Source organism: Montipora capricornis, chromosome 5 (genome assembly GCF_036669925.1).
Source record: "Montipora capricornis isolate CH-2021 chromosome 5, ASM3666992v2, whole genome shotgun sequence".
NCBI classification, from domain to species: Eukaryota; Metazoa; Cnidaria; class Anthozoa; order Scleractinia; family Acroporidae; genus Montipora; species Montipora capricornis.
The window spans coordinates 7,221,034-7,242,074 of record NC_090887.1 but is presented as its reverse complement, the minus strand read 5'-3'; the positions used below and the strand labels follow the sequence as shown (position 1 = coordinate 7,242,074).

General features: G+C 39.5%; 2 protein-coding genes across 34 annotated transcripts in view; one reads left to right on the top strand and one right to left on the bottom strand.

Annotated features, from left to right (window-relative positions):
• LOC138049302 (uncharacterized) overlaps positions 1-17,480 on the top strand; it is a 44,377-nt gene extending 26,897 nt beyond the window's left edge. For all 4 annotated transcript variants that reach the window (XM_068895520.1, XM_068895518.1, XM_068895519.1 and 1 more), the window contains 9 exons: positions 260-336; positions 4,767-4,856; positions 5,485-5,644; positions 7,129-7,244; positions 7,890-8,071; positions 8,941-9,047; positions 9,401-9,548; positions 12,912-13,084; positions 13,743-17,480. In XM_068895520.1, the coding sequence (XP_068751621.1) occupies positions 260-336; positions 4,767-4,856; positions 5,485-5,644; positions 7,129-7,244; positions 7,890-8,071; positions 8,941-9,047; positions 9,401-9,548; positions 12,912-13,084; positions 13,743-15,418 (2,729 nt within the window). In that variant the 3' untranslated portion in view covers positions 15,419-17,480. The remainder of the gene's footprint in view (positions 1-259; positions 337-4,766; positions 4,857-5,484; positions 5,645-7,128; positions 7,245-7,889; positions 8,072-8,940; positions 9,048-9,400; positions 9,549-12,911; positions 13,085-13,742) is intronic.
• The window catches only part of LOC138049308 (uncharacterized), a 43,673-nt gene that overhangs the window by 10,766 nt on the left and 11,866 nt on the right, over positions 1-21,041 (bottom strand). For 5 of the 30 annotated variants that reach the window (XR_011132330.1, XR_011132332.1, XR_011132333.1 and 2 more), the window contains exons 3-6: positions 16,026-16,108; positions 10,837-10,895; positions 4,747-4,861; positions 1,026-1,140 (exon numbers count right to left, since the gene is read on the bottom strand). Coding sequence is in view for 4 of the 30 variants with exons in the window: in XM_068895528.1 (XP_068751629.1) it covers positions 9,053-9,201; positions 10,837-10,895 (208 nt within the window). In the remaining 26 variants the exon portion in view is untranslated. Of the gene's footprint in view, positions 1-1,025; positions 1,141-4,746; positions 4,862-5,656; positions 6,115-8,806; positions 9,202-10,836; positions 10,896-15,881; positions 16,109-16,726; positions 18,646-21,041 lie in introns of those variants that run through there. The other 25 variants (XR_011132337.1, XR_011132338.1, XR_011132339.1 and 22 more) reach the window with 16 other exon arrangements.

Genomic DNA, 21,041 nt, shown 5'->3' with positions numbered 1-21,041 from the left:
CTCAGGCTCAGTGATTATAGGTGAATATTCACCTCGACTTGGTCTCGGTGAATATTCACCGATAATCATTTCGCCTTCGGCGAATAATTGTTAATTATTTTGTAATAGCAAGGGTGAAGATTAGTTGCAAATTTGTGACTTCCCAAATATTTTAGTCACGAGGGGGAGAATTGGTTGCAATTTCCAACCCTTTTAAAGAGTAACTCTTAGAGCACAGCATAATGATTGACTATGCTGATTTTTGATCCTTTATCAAAAGGTGCAGTTGTTCCTTACAATCCATCTGAAATAAGTCTTCAAGACCTCTCAGACAACAGTGGGATATTTCTGCTGCAGGTGTGTTTTTTGTTCATTGTTTGTCATGTCATTAAGGACATTACATTTTACATGGGACCAAATAACACTCTCTGCCCAAGAGTTCACAATACTTTTGGCAGTACAATGGATATGGACATGTACAGTATCTGGGTGGCTTGGAACAAGAGAGTCTACAAATCATGGACTTCAAGATCTTGTAAGGCCGGCCAAAAAAATGTATACCACAATGACATTTTTTCCTCCAGAACCTGCCAGTGGTCTTGCTGACCTTGCTGCTGATCAAGAAAATTGTGGCCCCTTGGGATGAGGATGACCTACAGAAATAACTGACACAGTGTACATGCAGGGGCGGATCTATGGGAAGGGTGCAGGGTGCCCGCCCCCCTGCATATGCGTCCATCATGAAGTGCTCTTTTCCCCAACTTCAACATCACTCGTGTCTGCGGCACACAGACAATTAATGTCATAAAGTGTCCCCCAAATGCCTCTCCTGAAGTTAGGATGAACAGCTGCATTTATCCTGACCTTAAAATAAAGCTAACCTTTACCCTAATAAATAATGATAATAAGAATATTAAATGCATGCGACCTTTTTCTTATTGCCCAATTTTGGTACCCAACACTCAGTGTTCCATTCAGTCTATACATTTTTCAACCCATTTCCAACAACAAGGTAAGTGTTACAGTAGGTTTAGTGTTGCATTTACATGTCGGTCAGGATATGTGTAGACTCATCTTGTGCACCCTGATTCCTCCACGCACACCATGGCTCTATCACTGGTCTAGCCAATTTTATTTTCCACCAATCAGAAAGTCGCCTTCCTGTTAAGTACAAAATACAATTGGCTTAATGCAAAATACAATTGCGATGGGTGCTACGCCGTTCGTTGGGAGGAGGATTTTAATCACTCACTAAAAACCCTTTGATGCCTAAACTGGCCAAAACCAGCCAGACTTAGTATTTTACTCTGTCTAATGCCAGAGTATTTTACTCTAACACCAGACGATTTTACTTGTCAATGGGGAACCCCCAGGAGTCAATGGGTTAATCACTTACTGAAAAGCAATGTCCCATTAACCGCACTCCCAAAACTGCTGGAAATTGAGCCTAGGGTATCTGTGGTCCTAGACACTACATGTAGTAATGGATCTCAAGCAAGAGGACGCTCAAAATCGATGTGAATCTACATGTAACTACCGTATTTACCCGTGTATAAGTCGATCCCGTGTATCAGTCAACCCCCATTTTTGAAAGCAAAAAAGCAATTTCTTAATTTCTTTGTTAAATGTTCATGGGACACTAATCTTGTATTCTTCGACTTCTGGAACTGTGGATACACAACAAAATCAGGGCCTCAAGTGCTTTATGGTTTTGTGGTTCAGCAGTTGTTGTATATGGGGGCATTTTGTCCTTGAGTTTCAAAAACGTTCTCAGAAAATCAAGCCTGTAAACCTCAAACTAATCTGTTTCGTTGTTCAAGGATAGAGGGCTTTAGAGGATAAGCACAACATCACAGAAGCAGGAGTCAATCTTTGAAAATAACTTGTGAATGATGCGAAATGTGCAAGGTTTAATTGGTCCTTGACTTATAATTTCTCACATGACAAACAAAACAAAACTCATAAACCAAACAATACGAAGTTTGCAAAAGCATTTAAATCAGCCAGGTTTGTATAAAGAATAAAAAACAATCATTACCAACCAGCATTTTCAGGCAACACAAGTGACGATGTTTTCACGCAAACACGAGGTATTTTGCCAGGTTACTAAGCCGTTGAATGATCGCGTTTTATTTGAAGAAACAGAAATGCCTTTTAGAGCTTTCGGCCTTTGGAAAACAAAAATTTCCAGTGTCTATTTCATATTTGTGCTTGTGAGTATCTTCAACATTTAGAGTTGGACAAATCCTTTTTCATTTCACCTGGAATTGCTTACATTCATTTTAAAGTCTTTTGTCATTCATTTTGAAGTCTTTTTTCAACTGCATTCGTTATGCCCAAGACAACATTATTATGTTAATTTTGAATAAATTACTTAGCTGGAACTTGGCTCTAAATCTTTGACCCATGTATAAGTCGAGGGCAATTTTTGGAGCTTCTTTTGAGGCCATAAAAGGTCGACTTATACACTGGTAAATACTGTACATGCATTTATGGACATATCTGGGTTTATAAGCCTGTTATGTTTGATTTGAAGTATGTATCTGAGTCCATTATTGATCATTAATAATAATAATAATAATAATAATAATAATAATAATAATAATAATAATAATAATAATAATAATAATAATAATAATAATATAAACAACAACAGGGAAATAGTGGCTAATAAACCAGATACCATAATCAGAGATCACAAGAATCAAAAATGCCAGATTATAGATATGGCAGTCACGCCAGACAGAAATGCATCCGTTAAGGTAGTCAAGAAACTCTCTAAGTATAAAGACTTAGAGATTGAGATCGCCAGAATGGGGAAAATGGGAACAGAGATGATACCAGTTGTCATTGGTGCACTTGGGGTCATTAAGAAGGGACTGGAAAAGTACATTGACAACATTCCAGGCACAGTCAGCAATGATGAACTCCAAAAAATTACTCTTCTGGGGTCAGCTTGCATCTTGAAAAAGGTCCTGTCAATCAAGTGAACTCTTTGATACCTAAGGCCCATGGGTTGGACCTGGTGCTTCAGAGACTAAACAAGCAAGCCAAGGATTACAAGTTATAATAATAATAACAACAATAATAATAATAATATTAATAATAATAAGCTAACAATAATAAGCTAACAATAAGAGCTTTCGAAGTAGGACGGATACACCAGGTGAAAGTTCTAGTGGTACCATTGGTTATAGGGGCCCTTGGAACAGTCTTGAAAGACTTTGCGAAGTGGCAGGAGTACCTAGTAGGTATAGTGGATATAACTGGCAGCGCCCAGATGACGACCTTGTTGGGAACATCACACGTCCTCAGAAAGGTGCTGCGTCTCTGAGCTGTGGGAAGGAGCTGAGACATGGCATAGAACACCCAGCAAAAATTGAAAGCCGGAGAGAATAATAATAATAATAATAATAATAATAATAATAATAATAATAATAATAATAATAATAATAATAATAACGATGAGGTTAAACTACTGTGGGACATGAACATACAGTGTGATCATGTCATTAGACTGGACATTGTGGTTGTAAATAAACAGGAGAGAAAGTGCACTATTATTGATATTGCCGTACCAGTGGATAAAAGAATTGGTGAAAAGGAGAATGAGAAAGTTGAAAAGTATCAGGACCTTAAATGAGAAATTGCAAAAATGTGGAACATGAGATCTGTGCAGGTGGTACAAATTGTTGTAGGATCATTGGGAAGTGTAACAAAAAACTTGGACAAGTGGCTGGGAAAGTTGAATGTCAAAATAAGTATTTCATTACTACAGAAAACTACATTACTGGGAACAGGGAGGATTTTGAGAAGGGTGTTGGAGCTCTAGAGTAAGAAAACTCTAAGGGACCTTTGGTCATAGGCTATGACCCCCTCCCTTAGGAAGCAAACTGGAAAAAAGATCATCCAGTTCACAAAGATGATAATGATAATAATAATAATAATAATAATAATAATAATAATAATAATAATAATAATAATAATATAATAATAATAATAATGACAATGACAATAATAATAAAACAAGGGTTTCATTAAAAGCCAGTCACCAGCAGTATACCACCATCTGTTTGTGAGAAATTTGCCTCTCACCGCCGACTGTTCTGCCTTGATTTTCACTCAAACCCTTGAAAGACAACAGTGACCTCTGCTAACATGTACATTGAGTAACCCAGGCATCTAAATGTACAGCTGTACTTAAAAAATTATTGAAACCCCTGAATAATGTGATTTTTAGTTTTGTTCTTCTTACTATTATCATTTTATTATTATTAGTGTTCTGTAGGTATTTTTGGCAATTCAAGGCATTTTAACAGGGAAAATCAGAAGAAGAGAAATCTGTATCAGATACATGTATACAGATATTGATTATTATTATACATCAGACTCACTATGAAAAATCTGATTGGTCGAGAGCATTCAATCAATTTACAATAGCTTGTGAACTTGACATGATAAATGTAATATCTGCTGCAGATATTACATTTATCATGTCTGCCTGGTTACTAAGCCCCTTAGAGTGTTCTCCTCAGAAACAAAATGGCTGAACGCTTGCTTCTGTTTCTGAGGATGAATTGTGTGAAAAATGTATAATAAAACAATTATTGAATTTGGTTTTCGCATGATATCATGCTCAACCGCATCCAATAATTGTTTAATAAAACATTTATTTTGTAAATTTGCATCATGAATTATTAAGGAGTTTTATAAGTGTAATTACAACTGAAGTAGGGCAGATGAAGTACAAAAGGAATCATTACTTACCAGTGATATTCTTCTTGTAGGCTTTGGATGGTTTTGTGTTTGTCCTGTCCAACGAAGGAAAAGTCTTGTATGTGTCAGAAACAGTGTCAAATCACCTTGGATTGTCACAGGTGTGCTTTAAAAAAACGGAGCTGACAGTTTGTTGAATCTTTTGGATAAGTTTTAAATGAACTTGTTTCACAAACTTAAATTACATGTGGCTCATGTATGTGTCAATACCAAAAATAGTATACCCGCTATGATTGGCTAATCTAGCGGGCCATTATTCTACAGTACAGCCTGCTAAATTTGAACTTTTGATGCAGCATTTTTGAAGATGTTTTTCATGAAGAATAAACTTGTGAAACTGTTTTGAAAAGCCAATAAGGTTTCTAAATTTTTACACATGTTAATCATTTGTGCCAGTTGAATGTTCTGCCTGACTTCAGCAAGTTTCCTTTCCCGTGCATGTTATTACCTCAGAGACACAATAAACATTCTACTAACCAAGTTTTCTCGGTCTGTGCTGAAAGTTACGTAGCCTTGTGTCAACCTGTTGATTATGGCCCACGCACTTCGTGCTGGCGCCATCAATCAACAAAAAAAATGTTGGTCTTTGACTTACAGTACGTACTGACCTCAAACTCACTTAGTAAGAGGTATGTAATTCAGCACAGGCTAAAGTGTAATGAAAAAAATTGTAATTATAAATCCAATGTTTTTAACATACAATCATATCGCACTGTCTTTCATATCCAGGTGGAGCTGACTGGAAGTAATATATCCAGTTATATTCATCCTGAGGATCAAGATGATCTTTTTGGTTTGTTGGAGATTGCAAGACAGGAAGCAGAAAATTCCAATGGTCAGGCTGCTACTGGGGCGTTCACTGATAACATTCGGTTTTTTGGTCAACAACGTGAGTTTAAAAGACGACTGGTTTCCTCACTACTGGCAGAGTTTCCATTTCTGTAGATATTTAGAGACATGGCAAAAGGAGATTCTGCTCGTGTCTGCAACGTTTTTTGTCAAGCATGGGCCAGCGTTGCCAAGCAACCAAAACGTTTTGCACTTAATCTTATAATTTTTCGTCCCATAAAACCATACAGTTAAAGAAAAATCTCTCTCTCAGGACTGAAAGGGGTAAAGAGGACTTAGATGCTGTTGACCCATTCATCCCTGAAGCTGCTTTCATTGATGAGTAAAATCATGTGGCATTAGACAGATGAAAATCTATAAGTATCACTCTTAGGAGGTCTTCTTATCTGACCTGCCTGACTTTCTAGCTCAGTCTGAAGGTGGTGGTTGTCCAAGTTTTCTTCTGTCCTCATGTGAACCCATTTCCATTACTGGGGCTAATGCATGCATGAAGGGTAGCACTGAAACACACTATAAAATGGGTTACTTATGCTCTGTGTATGGTAGAACATTCATTCAAGCACCACTGATAATCCAAAATGGCGATCCACTAACACCAACAAAGAGATGGAAGCTTTAACACATCAACTACTCCAGGAAGTAAATGGTGTTAACAGATTTTATTCTGTCTAACGCCAGACGATTTTACTGGTCAACTGGGGGTGTCCTGGGGTCCCTGAGGAGTGCATGGGTTAACAAGTCAAAAACTGTGCCTCTTCCCCCCCCCCCCTTTCCCATTAAAAGGTATAACCAGGATGAGAAAAGAGAATGGGGAACAAAAATTACACTATAGAGTGGTTTTCAATTGAGTGTCGAAAGTACTTAGCGAATTGCTTTGGTTTTGCATTACTTCACTCAGTGATCGGTTCAAAGTTCTTGCGCCACTTTCTCAACCAATCACAAGTGAATGGTGTTAACAGATTTTATTCTGTCTAACGCCAGACGATTTTACTGGTCAACTGTGGCGTCCTGGGGTCCCTGAGGAGTGACTGGGTTAACAAGTCTCAACCAATCACAAGTGAAACCAAACCTAATCGTGGCTCTCGCATGCACATTTTCCCATGCTTTGTGGCTGCTATGTGTAATTACTTTGAGTTTTGATTACTGGATTGTCTCTGTCCTTTTTGATTGGTGAAACATCTTACAACATATTTTGTGGATACATTGCCATTTTTGGGCTTTTTTATTGCACAAAATTGATTATCAAAGAGCTCTGTGTGCGTCCATTGTTAATTAACAAATCCTTCCATATGTTCAGTTCTAAGCTGCAGTGTTCCAGGCATTTAAAATTGTGCTCTAGGAGATATGCAGTTTAGAGAAAATAGTTTGTTGTGTCCATGATGAGAAAGGGACAGTTTGACCAAGGAGCAGTGTCTCTTATTTCTTGGACTCAAAATATAAAATGGAAAATAGATTTTGCTACTGGACATGATGGTTTACTTTCCTGCAGACTATCCCATTCTAACTTTGCCATTTTAATCACAGCTTTTGATAACAATGATGATCTTCCTAGTGAAGAAAAACCCAAGTCCTTCTTCATGCGCATGAAGTGTACTCTTGTTCGACGAGGTGGATCATACACCAAATCGTCAGGGTTTAAGGTAGGCATCTTTAGTTGACCAGGGCTGGGTTGTACAAAGCCAGTGATACCAATCCTGGATTACAGAAATTTTTTTAAATTTCATTTACCAGTTGAAAGAGGGTGAACCTGCTAAAGTTTTAGCTATAAAATATGGCTTTGACTTTTTGTTTTCCTTCTCCTTAAAATGATATTTTTAAGGCTTTTTTGAAGGGCAACATTTAAACCTTGCTTGGTATTTCATCACAGATTAGTGTTAATTGGCTTTCAGACAACTGGGCCTACAGCTGTAGGTGGTCTTGAATTTATTTCTGAGCAGCCCACTTGCACCAGCTAATGGCAGAAATGAAGTTCAAAGGGAAAGTGTCTGATGGATGTTAGGACAGTTTTGGTCACTGCCAGCTATTTACAGTGTTGATGTGAAATTGCTTATACTGGTGCAGAAGTAAATTTCAAAAATCAGTAAGACAGCAAAAGTAGTTTCGTCAACAAAGCTCGTCAGAACAATATGGCAACCAACTGACGAGGTCTGTAGACGAAACTACTTTTGCAGTAGCATATTCATGTGTGTGTCGGAGGTAAAAGCAAATTAGGTTTTTCCTTATCACTATGGTGTTTGGTAATACTTTCTTGGCATAATTTTGCAAGTTGATTTCTTGCTTTCCAGGTTATCCACTGTATGGGAAGAATGAAAAGATACGAAGCCAAAGGCCTTCCAGAAGTAAAGTTTGCTTTTGTTGCCATTGGACAGCCACTCCCCACCATGAACATCAATGAACTCCCACTGGAGTGCAACATGTTTGTAAGCCGAGTGAACATGGATCTGAAAATTGTGTATTGCGAGGGAAGGTAGGTCAGAGATTCTTGGTCGATGAGAGAGACATTAGGTAGTTTAAGCAAATGACAACAGAAGGGTTTAGGGTTATGGAGCATTTGTTGTGTACCAGGCCACCTCCTTCCAAGGAGGTGCCCAAAATAACATTCTCCTTGGCAATCTTTTTGGATCCATTTGGATTATGTGACCGAACCGGGTCAGCCGCTTGCCAACGAAGTAACTCTGTTAGTGGGGGTTGACCAAGCCAGTAACACTGTACAATTCCTCATTCGAAATGTCCATGTCACTGCAATCATTCTCCTCAAACAGCGGTTATAAAAAAAACATATACTCGGTTCTCCTCCTGGATGGAAGTATTCCGGGCGTTCGCAGTAACTTAGTGCTATCATAAGTATTTCTTGATTATTCCATTTTGCACGTTGTACAATATGGGCAACCTATCCTGTGACTTGATGGGTACGAACGGTTTTAAAGTGAAGATAGAAAATGGTTCTTTGTTGTAAGGCAATAATGTCTTCAAAACCTATAATATGGGAATGTCTGGACTACTTTTGCCCTTTATAGTTTCTGCAGATTGTAAGTACGTAAATTGTTAGAGCAGATATTTGACATCACAAAACCTCATACAACCATGTGTAATATTGTATATTAGATACGCCATTTGCCCCACTTTTCAACTGGTGGATCATATATAATGAAAAAGTATCCCACAAGAGCACATTTAGATCAATCACATGAGACAAATGCTGTTCAGCTGCAGTCGCTGTCGGATCAAGCATAACATGCATGCGTTTTTTAATGGCTACAGTAGAACCTCAAGCAAAGAATTGAAAGTTATTATGGAGTTGACAATGTAATTGTGACTTTGATAAAATAATTTCAGAATTCACAAGTTCACGGATTATTTTGCAAGAGACATCGTTGGGATCTCAGCATACGATTTCTACCATGCCAATGACATTGGCATCATACAAGGACACCATGCAAAATGTAAGCTACAAGCTTAGTCTTTTGGTCTGTAGGAAACAAGCTCTCCATTGGGCAGTGTGAGATGTCCCTCGAAGTCTTGAAGGACACTGAACGTTCATGTATCCTATTACACGTGCCAGTCGCATAGCCATACCACATAGAGGACTGTTATCTCCTGAAACAGCAAGCTTTCTTAAAGACCGACAATTAATTTTTGTGCCCCCCCACGCCCATTAACGATTAAAATCGTCTGGCGTTAGACTGAGTAAAATCTATTGAAACTCACTTGCAGGGGTCATTGGTTTAAAGGGGAAGTAGTTCAGTTTTAACTGGAGGTAGAGGTTGTTAACCCATTCACTCCTTTTCTTTAATAGTTCTATCCAAGGGTCAGGTGTTAACAAAGTACTACCGCTGGATGAACAAAAATGGTGGCTGGGTGTGGTTGCAAACAAAGGCATCTCTTATCCCACATCCGTCCAATCCAGAATTGAAACAAATGTTATGTCTAAACTACATTGTGAGGTAAATAAATTCAAGGATTTATCTAATTTATAAACCTCCACGATGCATTTCATATTATTGCCGTATAGAGCTCTGCAGCCCTGGTTAAAGTGCCATTGTGACCGAAAAATAAATTCTTCTTTTTCTTTTGGATTTTAGAACTGTTTTAACTAAACACTAAGGCCCGTTTCAAACCTCGAACCTTACATGGGCCGAATCTAATGCAAATGAGCGAAAGCAATAGATTTTTCTCATTTGCATTAGATTCGACACATGCAAAGTTCGTCGTTTGAAACGGGCCTTAGCGACCAAAGTTTTAAGCCCTGATTTCAAAAAGACACCTGTTGTTTATTTTAACTGGAATTTTCCTATTTAATGTTCCGCCATTGCTAACCTTAAGATCTTGAGAGAGCTGGATGCAGGAGGAAATGACATCAAAGGCTCACTAGTTTAAGAATGCAATGCGTGTGTACGCCGCAGAATTAATATGCTACGCCTTCAGACTTTTAAACTCGCGTTTTGCATATATAGTGAGCTGCATTCACACACTGAAATTTTTAGGTAGTGAATGACGTCACTTTTCCCTGGATCCAACCTTTTGATGTCCAATCGGTCAGGTTTGAACCAGAGTAATGGCGAACCGTGAAATACTTACTCTCAAAGGAAACGGCCTTTGGATAAAAGTGAAATCTCAAACTTTTGCCAGTCAGGTGTAAGCAAACACGATTTTACCCTGCTAGCAGAGATTTCTTTCTGGCAATTCTTTTAGCATGTACGAAGTCGTTGGCGTCTCTTGTATTTCGCGTAGTCGGAATAAATACGAGAGACACAAACGACTTCGTACATGCTAAAAGACTCACCAGAAAGAAACCTCTGCTAGCAGGGTAACACTCTTTCAAATCTGAAGAAAAAGGGAAGTGATTTTTTTTTTAAATCACAGGGGCACTCTAACCGCTGACCTGTTGGCTCAGTTGCTTGTGCATCGGACTACTGTGCGAGAGTTTTAGTCCTTATCCGAGAAGTCTAGAAAATCTAACCATCTGCAGATGTCGTTCAGTTAAGACTGAGTGTTGGTTTGGCCGCAGTTTTGATCCCGCGACCTCCCGCACATCATTCCGATGCTTAACTGACTGAGCAAAACGTTTGACGGTGGATGTAGACTGTAAGTTTTCTTTAGTCTTGCTAAATATGCGTAGCTTCCTGCGCAGACATTCTTTTGGCTCGTCACGCAATCTTTCCTTTCGTTGGGGTGGCTATATTGCGTGACGAGCGAAGAGAATGTCTGCACAGGAGGCGAAATATGCCTTACTTGTGGTAAAAATAAAGTAGGTGATCTCTGCGTCATCTTTTGCATGGCAAACTCGTTTTCTGTGAAAGGGGGGAAAAGCACACATTTTCAAGATGCTGCAGAAAATGAGGCTGTTGAATTGGCTTAAAACTGCACCAATAATTTCTTTAGAGCTAAAAGTTGACTCACAGCAGTGTGCTCGCAACAGGATTTAAAAGCTGTTTCGGCAACCCAACTGCGAGGCCACATTTTATCACTAAGACCACCTTGAATTTAGTCCTTAGGAACACCGACACCTGACGCAACTGGCCTAGTCTTAAAGTGCTACTATGACCAAGAATTCAATTATTCTTTTTCTTTAGATTTCAAAACATTGTTGACTAAACACTAAGTGACCCAAGTTTTAACCCTTGGTATAAAATAGATACCAGGTGCCAGTTGTTCAAACGATAACTGGATAGCGCTATCCACCGGATAAATCACGATCCAGTGGATGAACACTAGGAAAACCAATGGAGTTATCCAGTGGATAGCGTTATCCACCCTTCAAATAACCGGTGCCTGTTTAGTTTTACTAGAGTTTTCCCATTTAATTGTCCGCCATTACTAAGAGAGCCGGATCGAGGAGACGAGGACAAAATGACGTCAAAGACGCACCAGTTTAAGATTGCAATGCGAATGTGCGCCGCAGAATTAATATGCAGGACGGGAGTTTTGGGCTTGCAGACTCTTAAACTCGTGTTTTGCATCTATAATAAGCTGCATTGTTATCAATACGCGCGACCCAATGACAGACTGCCCTCTGTAAAACGCGCCTTTTTGCGGGCCAAACGGGAAATGCTCGGCTGAAAATGCATTTGCCCGCCCTGATTCTGATTGGCTGCAGAGATGTCAAACAACTTCGCTCGGCCATTGAGATCCTTAGGATACCTTTTCAATGGCAGAGTTGGCGCAAATATTTGTGGATGAGTTTTTAACGTCTTTTTTCTCAATTTTTGCTCTTTTGCTGATAGTATTGATGCATCATCTTTCCATACCAAAGTTTCATGCTACATCTCTGTTGAATTTTTTTTAGAATGGAATTGGCCTTGTGTAATCGCATCACTTTTGTCGTAAACTCACGTTGTCGTCAAAACCTCAAATTGTTGATTTCACGTCTTCCTTATTCAGAGAACCGCAAAAGTATGTGTTAAAATGCGTGCCGCACGGGTATTTTTCCTCTTCTAACCAATGATATTATTGGTTTGTCGCGTTATCGTTGCCGTAGCCGTCGTGGATTCATTAGGGACCTTTAGGGTGCGTTCGATTGACCTTATTCCGGAATAGGAATATATGGAATATAAGTTAGAAATCCTTCGTTTTTACGGAGATTCACATTAAAATTGTCAAATATCCGTTAAAATGCTATTGTAAACATATTTTTATTATCCTTGCTGCTTCGAAACGCGCAAAACATACCGTTTTAATCATCACTCCACGTATTCTTATTCCGGAATAGGGTCAATCGAACGCGCCCTTAGATTCTAGGACAAGGACGAGAACGAGTACCAGTTTTGACTTTCCGTTTTTAGTGAAAATACTTTAAAAATTTATAACCCGTACTACAATATGTATAAAATGTACCCTCCCAGTTGTCACCATAATGGCTTAATGGCAACTCCTGAACTTGGGCACAGGATGTACCTAACCCGTACTATTAGTAATCTTACTCTTTGTTAGCAGTATAGGTTGCTCACTTATTCTTGTTGCTGGTAACTGAGCTTTTTTTTGATAGAAAAATGTAAAACTACTACGGTGTTGGTGACTTGTTTTGACACGACGACATTTCTGAAAAACCACGTACTAAAATGACGACGATATCACGTTCTTCCCGCCAAAAATGACGCTGGTTTGCACGCGCTCCCTGTTATTCTTTCAGAAAATCTCGAACTCGTAGTCGTTCTCGTCCTAGAATCTAAAGCTCCCTGTTAACTCAATATTGGCGCAAAGCAGCTTCCCAACATTACTCCCTTTACTCCCGCAATCGGTGTCCCTCGCTTTCCTTACTTTCCCTTACAGCTGTATAAGTGAAGGTTTTTTTACGTTTTTATTGACAGTGAGGTCGAACATAGAGGCGTTGTTCTTGGAATGACACAGTTGGAGGATAAACCACAACTGCATTCCAGAGCTTACATCACTGAGGTCGACAATGATACTGACGAAACTGGAGAGTTAAAAGATGCTCAGTTTGATGATCAAGTAATGGTGTACCCGAAATGGCATGAAAATTGTGAGTAGTGCGTAAAAGCGGGGTACCGCCAAGCGAAGCACCATATTCATGGAAACCCACGATTTCTTTTTCTCATGGTATTCATGGCTAGCGGTATTGCTCGTGGGCACGTGCGCACGACGAAATTTCCCAATTATGTTGTAATAATAATAATAATAATAATAATAATAATAATAATAATAATTATAATATTAATATTAATATTAATAAATACACCCAACATGGCAGCCGTTTACAGCCTACGTCTTTGTAGTGGACATTTCCAATTGATACCTGTCAAAACAAAGTATCCCCTGACCAGTATCATGTGATCATATGGCGGGCTCATGTTCAAAGCTCATCGAGGTCAGCTTTTTTAAGTTGACCGCTGACCAGGTGCTAGGTTTCACAGGCTCAAGCCAGGTCAAATTAGTGTAAGAATGAATAACCCGGGAGCTCCGCTTTTATGCTTGGCTAAATCTATATATTACATTTGTATCTCTTGGAATGTTGAAGCTCCCACAGGTCTCTTAATTTGAATCAATGCGTAATTAAAGAGCAAAAGGTTCAGCTACTTTTGAGAGCACTCTGGTTTAGTAGAGCAGTGATTTAAAAAAAAGCGTAACCGTTTAGTTCATTGAGAAATGAACACAATCTGATGAATGGCTTTTCCTTTCAGCTGACAAACTTGTACCCAAACCAACCCTCATGGACACGTTAGCCTTGTCACGGACAGGATATACAAAGGTTTCAGGCCTCGAAACCCCCTCACTGTCAGATGAGGTATTTACAACCATGACTGAAACCATAAGTAAAGCTCCTGCAGTCACCTCTTGGAGTAAGAGATGCAGTAGCAAAGCAGACGATGGATCTACAAGCACCCTTGAGGATGATTTTGAGGATTTAACAGAAATTATCAATTCAGAATTGACCAAATTAGATCGGGAAATCGTTAACTTTGTGGCGAATGGATCTACAGACGTATCAGCGACATCACAGATGCCAGATGCAAACATTGAAAACGTGTTGAGCGGTAACTGGTTGGTGAGCACCACCTCGAATGGTTCGATTCCAAGTGGCAATATGTTGCAGGCTCCAAAAATGGAACCAATTTCATTAGAAGATGCCGTGAATTTTAATGAGCAGAATTCACAGCCGATGAGCACACCCAGTCAGACAATCGGCAACTTACCCGTTGGAAGCTACCCGGATGATGTGAAACCCAATTTGATTCCATTCAATGGGGAGTCCATGTTCCAGTTGCCGAGTTCCAAAAGGCGAGGAATCAACAGCCCCTGTATGTTCAACAGTGCTACTTCGACTTCAGTTCGAAATTTTCAACCAAACGGCCCGATACAGGGTCAAATGAACAATACGTCAAATCTCCACGTTGTTGGAGCTTTGCAACAAATGCCCAATGTGAGAAACTCCAACAGCTTGGGTGCACCTGTCGTTCCAGTGAGAAACGCACCTTATGCCTCCAACCAGCCGGTTAACATGTCTGAATTAGGTCCAGTTCAGGGATCTTCCATTGCATCCACTCCGGTGCCGTTAAATCCACAGATGGCAAGTCCGAAAGAACCACAGTTGCAGTTAGCACAACTGCTGAAAGACGCGCTACCTGACAACGCCACCTTCACCGATCAAATGGTTGTCGACTTAGTCGACGAAATGATGTTCGACCAGGAAGATGAAACTCAAAGAAGGAAAGACGACCAAAAACTTGCCTCTCTTCTTCAGCAGGGAGGTTTTGTGCAACCAGAAGTCATCATAAAGCAGGAGGTTGTCACGCCAACAATGTCACAGCCAACGTTTGGATTTCCCACGGTATCTAACACTGTGGCACCGCTGCAGTGTCAACTTTCAATGCCCCCGAACGCTTTTACATCCACAAATAACGTCAATGGAGGCGAAGCTATGTTTGTTGGTTCACCTCAAGGACCACAGAACGGAACTGTGACCAACCAGGACTCACTTAACAGTTTCCAGAATGGCAATGTGCAGTTTTCAAGTCAAGAGGACACCAACATGAACTTTTTGAACTCTTTGTCAAATAACCTTCCCGGATTGCCTGGCAATAATGCATCGTGGAATTCTAACATACTGCCAAAACAAAGCACTGCATCCTCTGGCCTTTTTTCTCAATCGAACGCGCCCAATTTCAACATGGTTCCACAGAATGGCTCCCGAGTGTCCCAGGGCAATTCTTTTAACATAAACACGGTGCGAAATATGAGTCAACTCGACTCTCTCTTGCAGTCGGCTCACGTGCCTTCGTCAAACTACCAGAGCATTAATGGCGCCGGCCTGTTTTTCAACAACCCAACCTTCGCAAACATGACCCGAAAACTCTAACCCTTGAAAGATGCAAGCCAGTTATGGGAGGACGTGACTAGAAGAGTATGATTACATTTAGTAGTATATTCATATGGTGTGAGTCTTTCCATGGAGTACGTTATATTCAGATATGTTATCATTATATGTATTTGGTAGAAACAGTAAGCCTGTACAAACAAACATCCATGCACAATTATTTTACATTTCAGCGCCTCTCTTATAGAGAAGGAAGATAGTTTTACTTCATTTTTTAAAAATATATTTACCCATAAGTATCAATCTTATCTGCGTAATCAAAACAGTTCTCAATTGAGAGCAGCATACCTTTTCCTGCACTTGGCCTCGACTGCGTGTTTATGTTGTGATTGGCTTATTTCACTGGCTGCACTTGTTGTGATTGGCCAGCGTTATTTCTTGGGCTTTTACCTAAAGCGCTTTATTGAAAACAGCCGTGTTACAGAATTTGGCAAGTGTCGAAATGGAAGGGGAATTGATGAATTTTAATCCAATTTTAACTGTTATGTAGGATTCGGACTGTAATCTTTGTTTATGTGTATATATATATATATATAATTTGTTATAGTAATTATATTTCGTACAGTGTAACCTAGGTGATACCGGCAACCTCAGTCGTTGAGTATGTGTCCCACGAGGCCATGCAAGACGTCATTATCATCTGAGTAATGATTAAAGCCAACCGCGTTGTCCCTAAAAAATAAGTGTGAAATATTTGTCAATAACAAAGCGCCATTAATAGGTGTTTATTCTCTTCTTTTGTGAAATTTTCTCTGCTTTATAAATCGTTGTTATTAAGCAGTGATGTAAAGCGGTAAATTGATTTTCTGTCTTCAACTCATCACTATCAGAGATGTATGTCATGTTTAACATCGAGAAATGTCCTACTTATCAAAAAATCGCTCCTTAACACGCTGAATTGTACCTTACGTGAAGAAGTATTTTATGCTAAGTAGCCTGAGTAGATATTTAAAAATTATTCCATGAACGCGCGTTTGATATGAGTTGCCTTTAACCAATCTCATATCCAACAAGAAAACACAAGAGGACATTAACAAACAACTAAACACCGAAACAGCGAAACGAAGCACCAAAACACCATGTATGACCTCACCATGCATTGAACACTAACCGACAAAGGTTGGATTTGAGATTATATATCGTTTTAGGCCTAAAACAGTATTGCTGCTAATCTCAGTCTTAATCAGTGAATCCTAATCTTAATCTCAATGAAGCAGGAACAATAACGATTTTGGCCTAATTAGGCCCAAAACGATATTTTTCCTCAAATCCAACCTTTGTCGGCTAGTATTCAATGTATGGTGGGGTCATACATGGTGTTTCGTTGTTTAATGATGCCCTCGACAGGAGCAAATGGAATAAGTGTTTCTATTAAATTTTCTTTAAATTCTGGAAATTTTGCTTTCCGCACAAAATTTTCAGCTGGCAACACTTGACGCAGTAACTTTCCATATTAGGTCATACGTCGTATGTGCTAATAACCGAGATTGAGTGAACCAATGAGAAAACTAGAAACGCATTGTCCGAGGTCGAAATGTTGTTAAAAGATGGTATTAGAAAAATAAATGCGGTCAATACTGGACAGACGAAGCTCAGAAGAGCAACAAGAGGTTGTCCCAAAGTTGTCGCTATTTTTTTGTCATCCATTTTTCAATGTGACAATAGACATCACTTCTGTTGGATAGATAAATTTTTGCCAATCACTTCTCGCGTAGGCTTTGATCAGGTTTTTTTTTGCTAAAGATGTCGGTATCATTCAGGTTACATTGTAATGTATGTAGTTAGAAAAATACTGAGAGATTTGTGGGTTGAAATACTATATAGATAAAAATAGACAAAGTAACTAAATGTGGTGTTGGGGAAACCCGACCTCCGAAATAGTTATCAATTTTTGATTAACTCGTCGAGGCAAATACATAATATGGTAGCATTGCAATGGTAGGTTTTGCTTTACTTTAAGTCTTTCAGGCCATGGGTGCTTCTAGGCTTATCAGTGTTTGTATTGCGTTATGTTTGTAGTATAGTAAAAAAGTCGAAGACGTCATCTTCGTGCACTAAGTTTTGTAAATGATTTGAGTAATTGCCCTGGTCTACCGCGCTTAGCAGAGATTTCCTTGATTCCCTTCTTGAGCAAAAAGGAAGTACGGTTCTCTTCGATATTCTGTCACGCATGCGCATCGTGATATCAACGCAACGTCACGTCCACTTTACCGGAAGTTGGCAGGCGTTCAAATTCAAACCGGTTATAGCGAGTTTTAAACCGCTGAAGAGTTTAATTATTCGTCTAAAGTGTTCTAGCTCTCTGCAGGTACTGAAAAGCATTGTATTTTTGGTCACTTGGGCCGGATTAGTCTTTATGTGGAATTGTTTTGTTTTCTGTTTTTGGTTTCTTTTGTTTTACGTAATCTCTGCTCCGGAATCTGCAGAAGGCACCAAAGTATCGAGGAGATCCGTACCTTGGTTCCTTTCCATCTCATTAGAGAGGGATTACAAGGAAAGCTCGCATATCAGGGTACGAAGCATCAAGGGAAAATGCCCAAGTTTAGTTGCAATTGAATGAAGAAGGCTTTGGCACCAAATGCGATGCAGTAACTTTTTAACACCGAATAGGCGAGAGAGCCGAGTGTAGTAGTTATCTTCCACAGTTAAAACCGTCAACCCTAGTTGTTTAGTGTGTTGCTGAAAACCTTCGAGACTTAAACAGCGTTTACACGAACGCGGTTACACCTTCTGTTTACACGACACCGATCGAGACTGTTGCCGAAACTCTCGATTTGAAACCGCTGCCAAAAGTGGAGCGTTTTCAAAACGATGCGGTTTCATCTGTCGTGTAAACAGCGAAACCGCCTCGATTTGAATACGGTTACTATTTTGGCGCAAAATTTGCATTGTTTAATTCAAAATAGTGAATTTAACACGTAGTGCAGCGCTCGCTTATACCATCACGACTAAGATTTTCTGGCCAAAACGGTTTCGTGTAAACTCTTCCAAACCGCATCGATTTTGACGCGGTTTCGAAGTCGTGAAACCGTGCCGATGTGAAACCGCGTTCGTGTAAACGCTGCCTTAATTACGAGCAGAAGACTGTTTCTTTGAAGTGCGTTCGGCCATTGCTCTCGTCGAAGACCAACCGATGGACGGTCTGCAACCAATCTCTAGAGACGAATAAAAGGAGCTATTGGTGGCGGTGACGTAACGTGAAAACCACTCTGTTGAATAGAGGAGGAAATTGTCACAATTTAAGACTGCAATGGTGTGTAAATCAATTTGGAAACTAAGAGTACGAGGAACTGAACGCGGGAAGTTGCCGGTGCTATGCTGAATCCGTTGCGCTCTTACTAGGGACCTTCAGATTCTAGGACGAGAACGAGTACAAGATTTGACTGCCTGTTTTTTAGCGAAAATACCTAGAAAATTTATAACCCGGACGATTAATCTTACTCTTTGTTAGTAGTATAGGTTGCTCAGTTATTCTTATTGCTGGTAACTGAGCCTTTTTGCTGATCGAAAAATGCCAAAACTGCCACCATGTTGTTGACTTGTTTTGACACGACGACAGTTTTGCAAAACCTCGTACTAAAATGACGACGATATCACGTTTTTCCCGCCAAAATGACGCCGGTTTGCGCGCGCTCACTGTTCTATGAGAAAATCTCGAACTCATAGTCGTTCTCGTTCAGGAGTCTGAAGCTCTCTAATGAAGCGAGTTTTAGAACGTTTGTATCAAACTTTCCTCAAGATTATAATTTAATTACAGTAGTTACAGAAGACCATTAAATCCAGAATGTGCAATCCAAAGTATACATTCTTCTGCTAGAAATTAAGGCTTCAAATTTGGCCAGTCGTGCGTTGATCAAACACCCCTGCGAAATAGGCTTTTTGCAGCTAGTGATCACATGGTATAAAAACCGCCCTACTTGAGAGCAAATTGCGCACTGGGATATCTAAAACAAAGGACATTTAAATTGCGTCGGTTCGCAATTTGCTCTCCAGTGTGGTGGTTTTTGTGCAATGTGATCGCCAGCTGAAAATGCCCCATTTTGGAAATGTCACTTGAAAGACCTCAGGGACAAGAACGTCATGCTAGTCCACGTGTAAGGCGCTAACTCTAAGTACATGTAATGTTTTTGTGGAAAAGCATGTCGATTTTGCCACCCACGTCATCGATATTTCGAGAAAGAGGATTTTCTGTTACTCAGATCATTTACTTTGCGCGCATATAAAGCTTTAATATTGTGTACACTATTAGCGGCTATTTTATCCCATTCAACGGTAGCAGACGTTGTCTATTATTGTAAACTTCGTTATAGTGGATATACTCTGTATTTTTTTTGCGTGGAACTTTAAAAGTACCAAGTTCAATGTAAGTCTTCGGTCTATACTCAAATTGTAACATGCTCTTAGTATCCGCAGCTCAAAAACTTGTAGATAAAAACGTAGTTTTAGACAGGCTTTACGTAAGCGCAGTAGATATTTCTCTTGTATCCATTGAAACTTCACTGACTAAGAAAATGCGACGGCGAAGGACACTGGCCTTCTCGAAATATTGCTTGCATTTGTCAAGTTTATTTAGAAGCGAATTGCCAAGATTAAGCTTTACCAAGCAGACGGAGGAATAACCTTTTTTGCTGGTGTACAGTTTTTTTTTCTTCCTGTGGTAGATGCTAATTTCTTGTTATGCTTAAAATCGTTAGAATTATCGTTTTTGTATGCTCATGGATCTATAGAGCAATTTCGATATATTAAAATTCAGTCCCAAACAATTGGCATCATCTCGTGGCTCTGTGGAATAAAGATAAGGAATTGTATGAATTTATTCCCCAAAGCCTCGAGGTGATGCCTTTTGTTTAAGACTGAATTTTAACTTATCGAAATTGGTCTATTGAGTTAGTATAATTACATTCTTCAGCTCTTTGCCTTGTGTATTTGTTTTTGTAAAGGTTGGTGGTAATAAAGCCCCCATCTTTGTCTGTTAAAGGTCAGAACAACAATTTCAACAATGTGAATTGAATGGTCATACTTTAGGATTTCATACATAAACTCAAAAGTTAAGACCACCTTGTTCAGCATAATAAACACAACCACAGGGTACTAATTCTCAGTCGCTTTCAATTAAATGGTTAGAACAGCCTCGTACACTATGATAAACAGCATCACAGGAAAGTACTGCTTAGTAGCTTTCATTTGAATGGTCACACTTGAGTATTTATTGAACGCTAACTCAAACCCACCCTGCGTCAGTAAGGGATTGCTAAACAAACTTAACGTAATTGCTCTTTAGCTTTCATTTATTTATTCATTTAGCTTCGCCTAATTTGAATACAATACTTATAGACATAGGATTATTAGGCACTACAGCCTAGCCAATTGCAGTGGATCCCTCGTTAATAAAAAAAAAAAAAAAACTAAAGCTACTCATAAATAAACAAAAATGAAAATAATTGCTAGAAGCAGCACGACGGCGGGCACAGGAGAGTCCTCGTAATTTTTGCACCTGGGACAGATTGTTCTCCAGGTTCTGATGTCGTCCACGTCGTACAGATCAAGGGCCTTATTATAGTACTGAAGTAGCGAACGCTTAAATGAGGCTAGGGAGATGTGATGT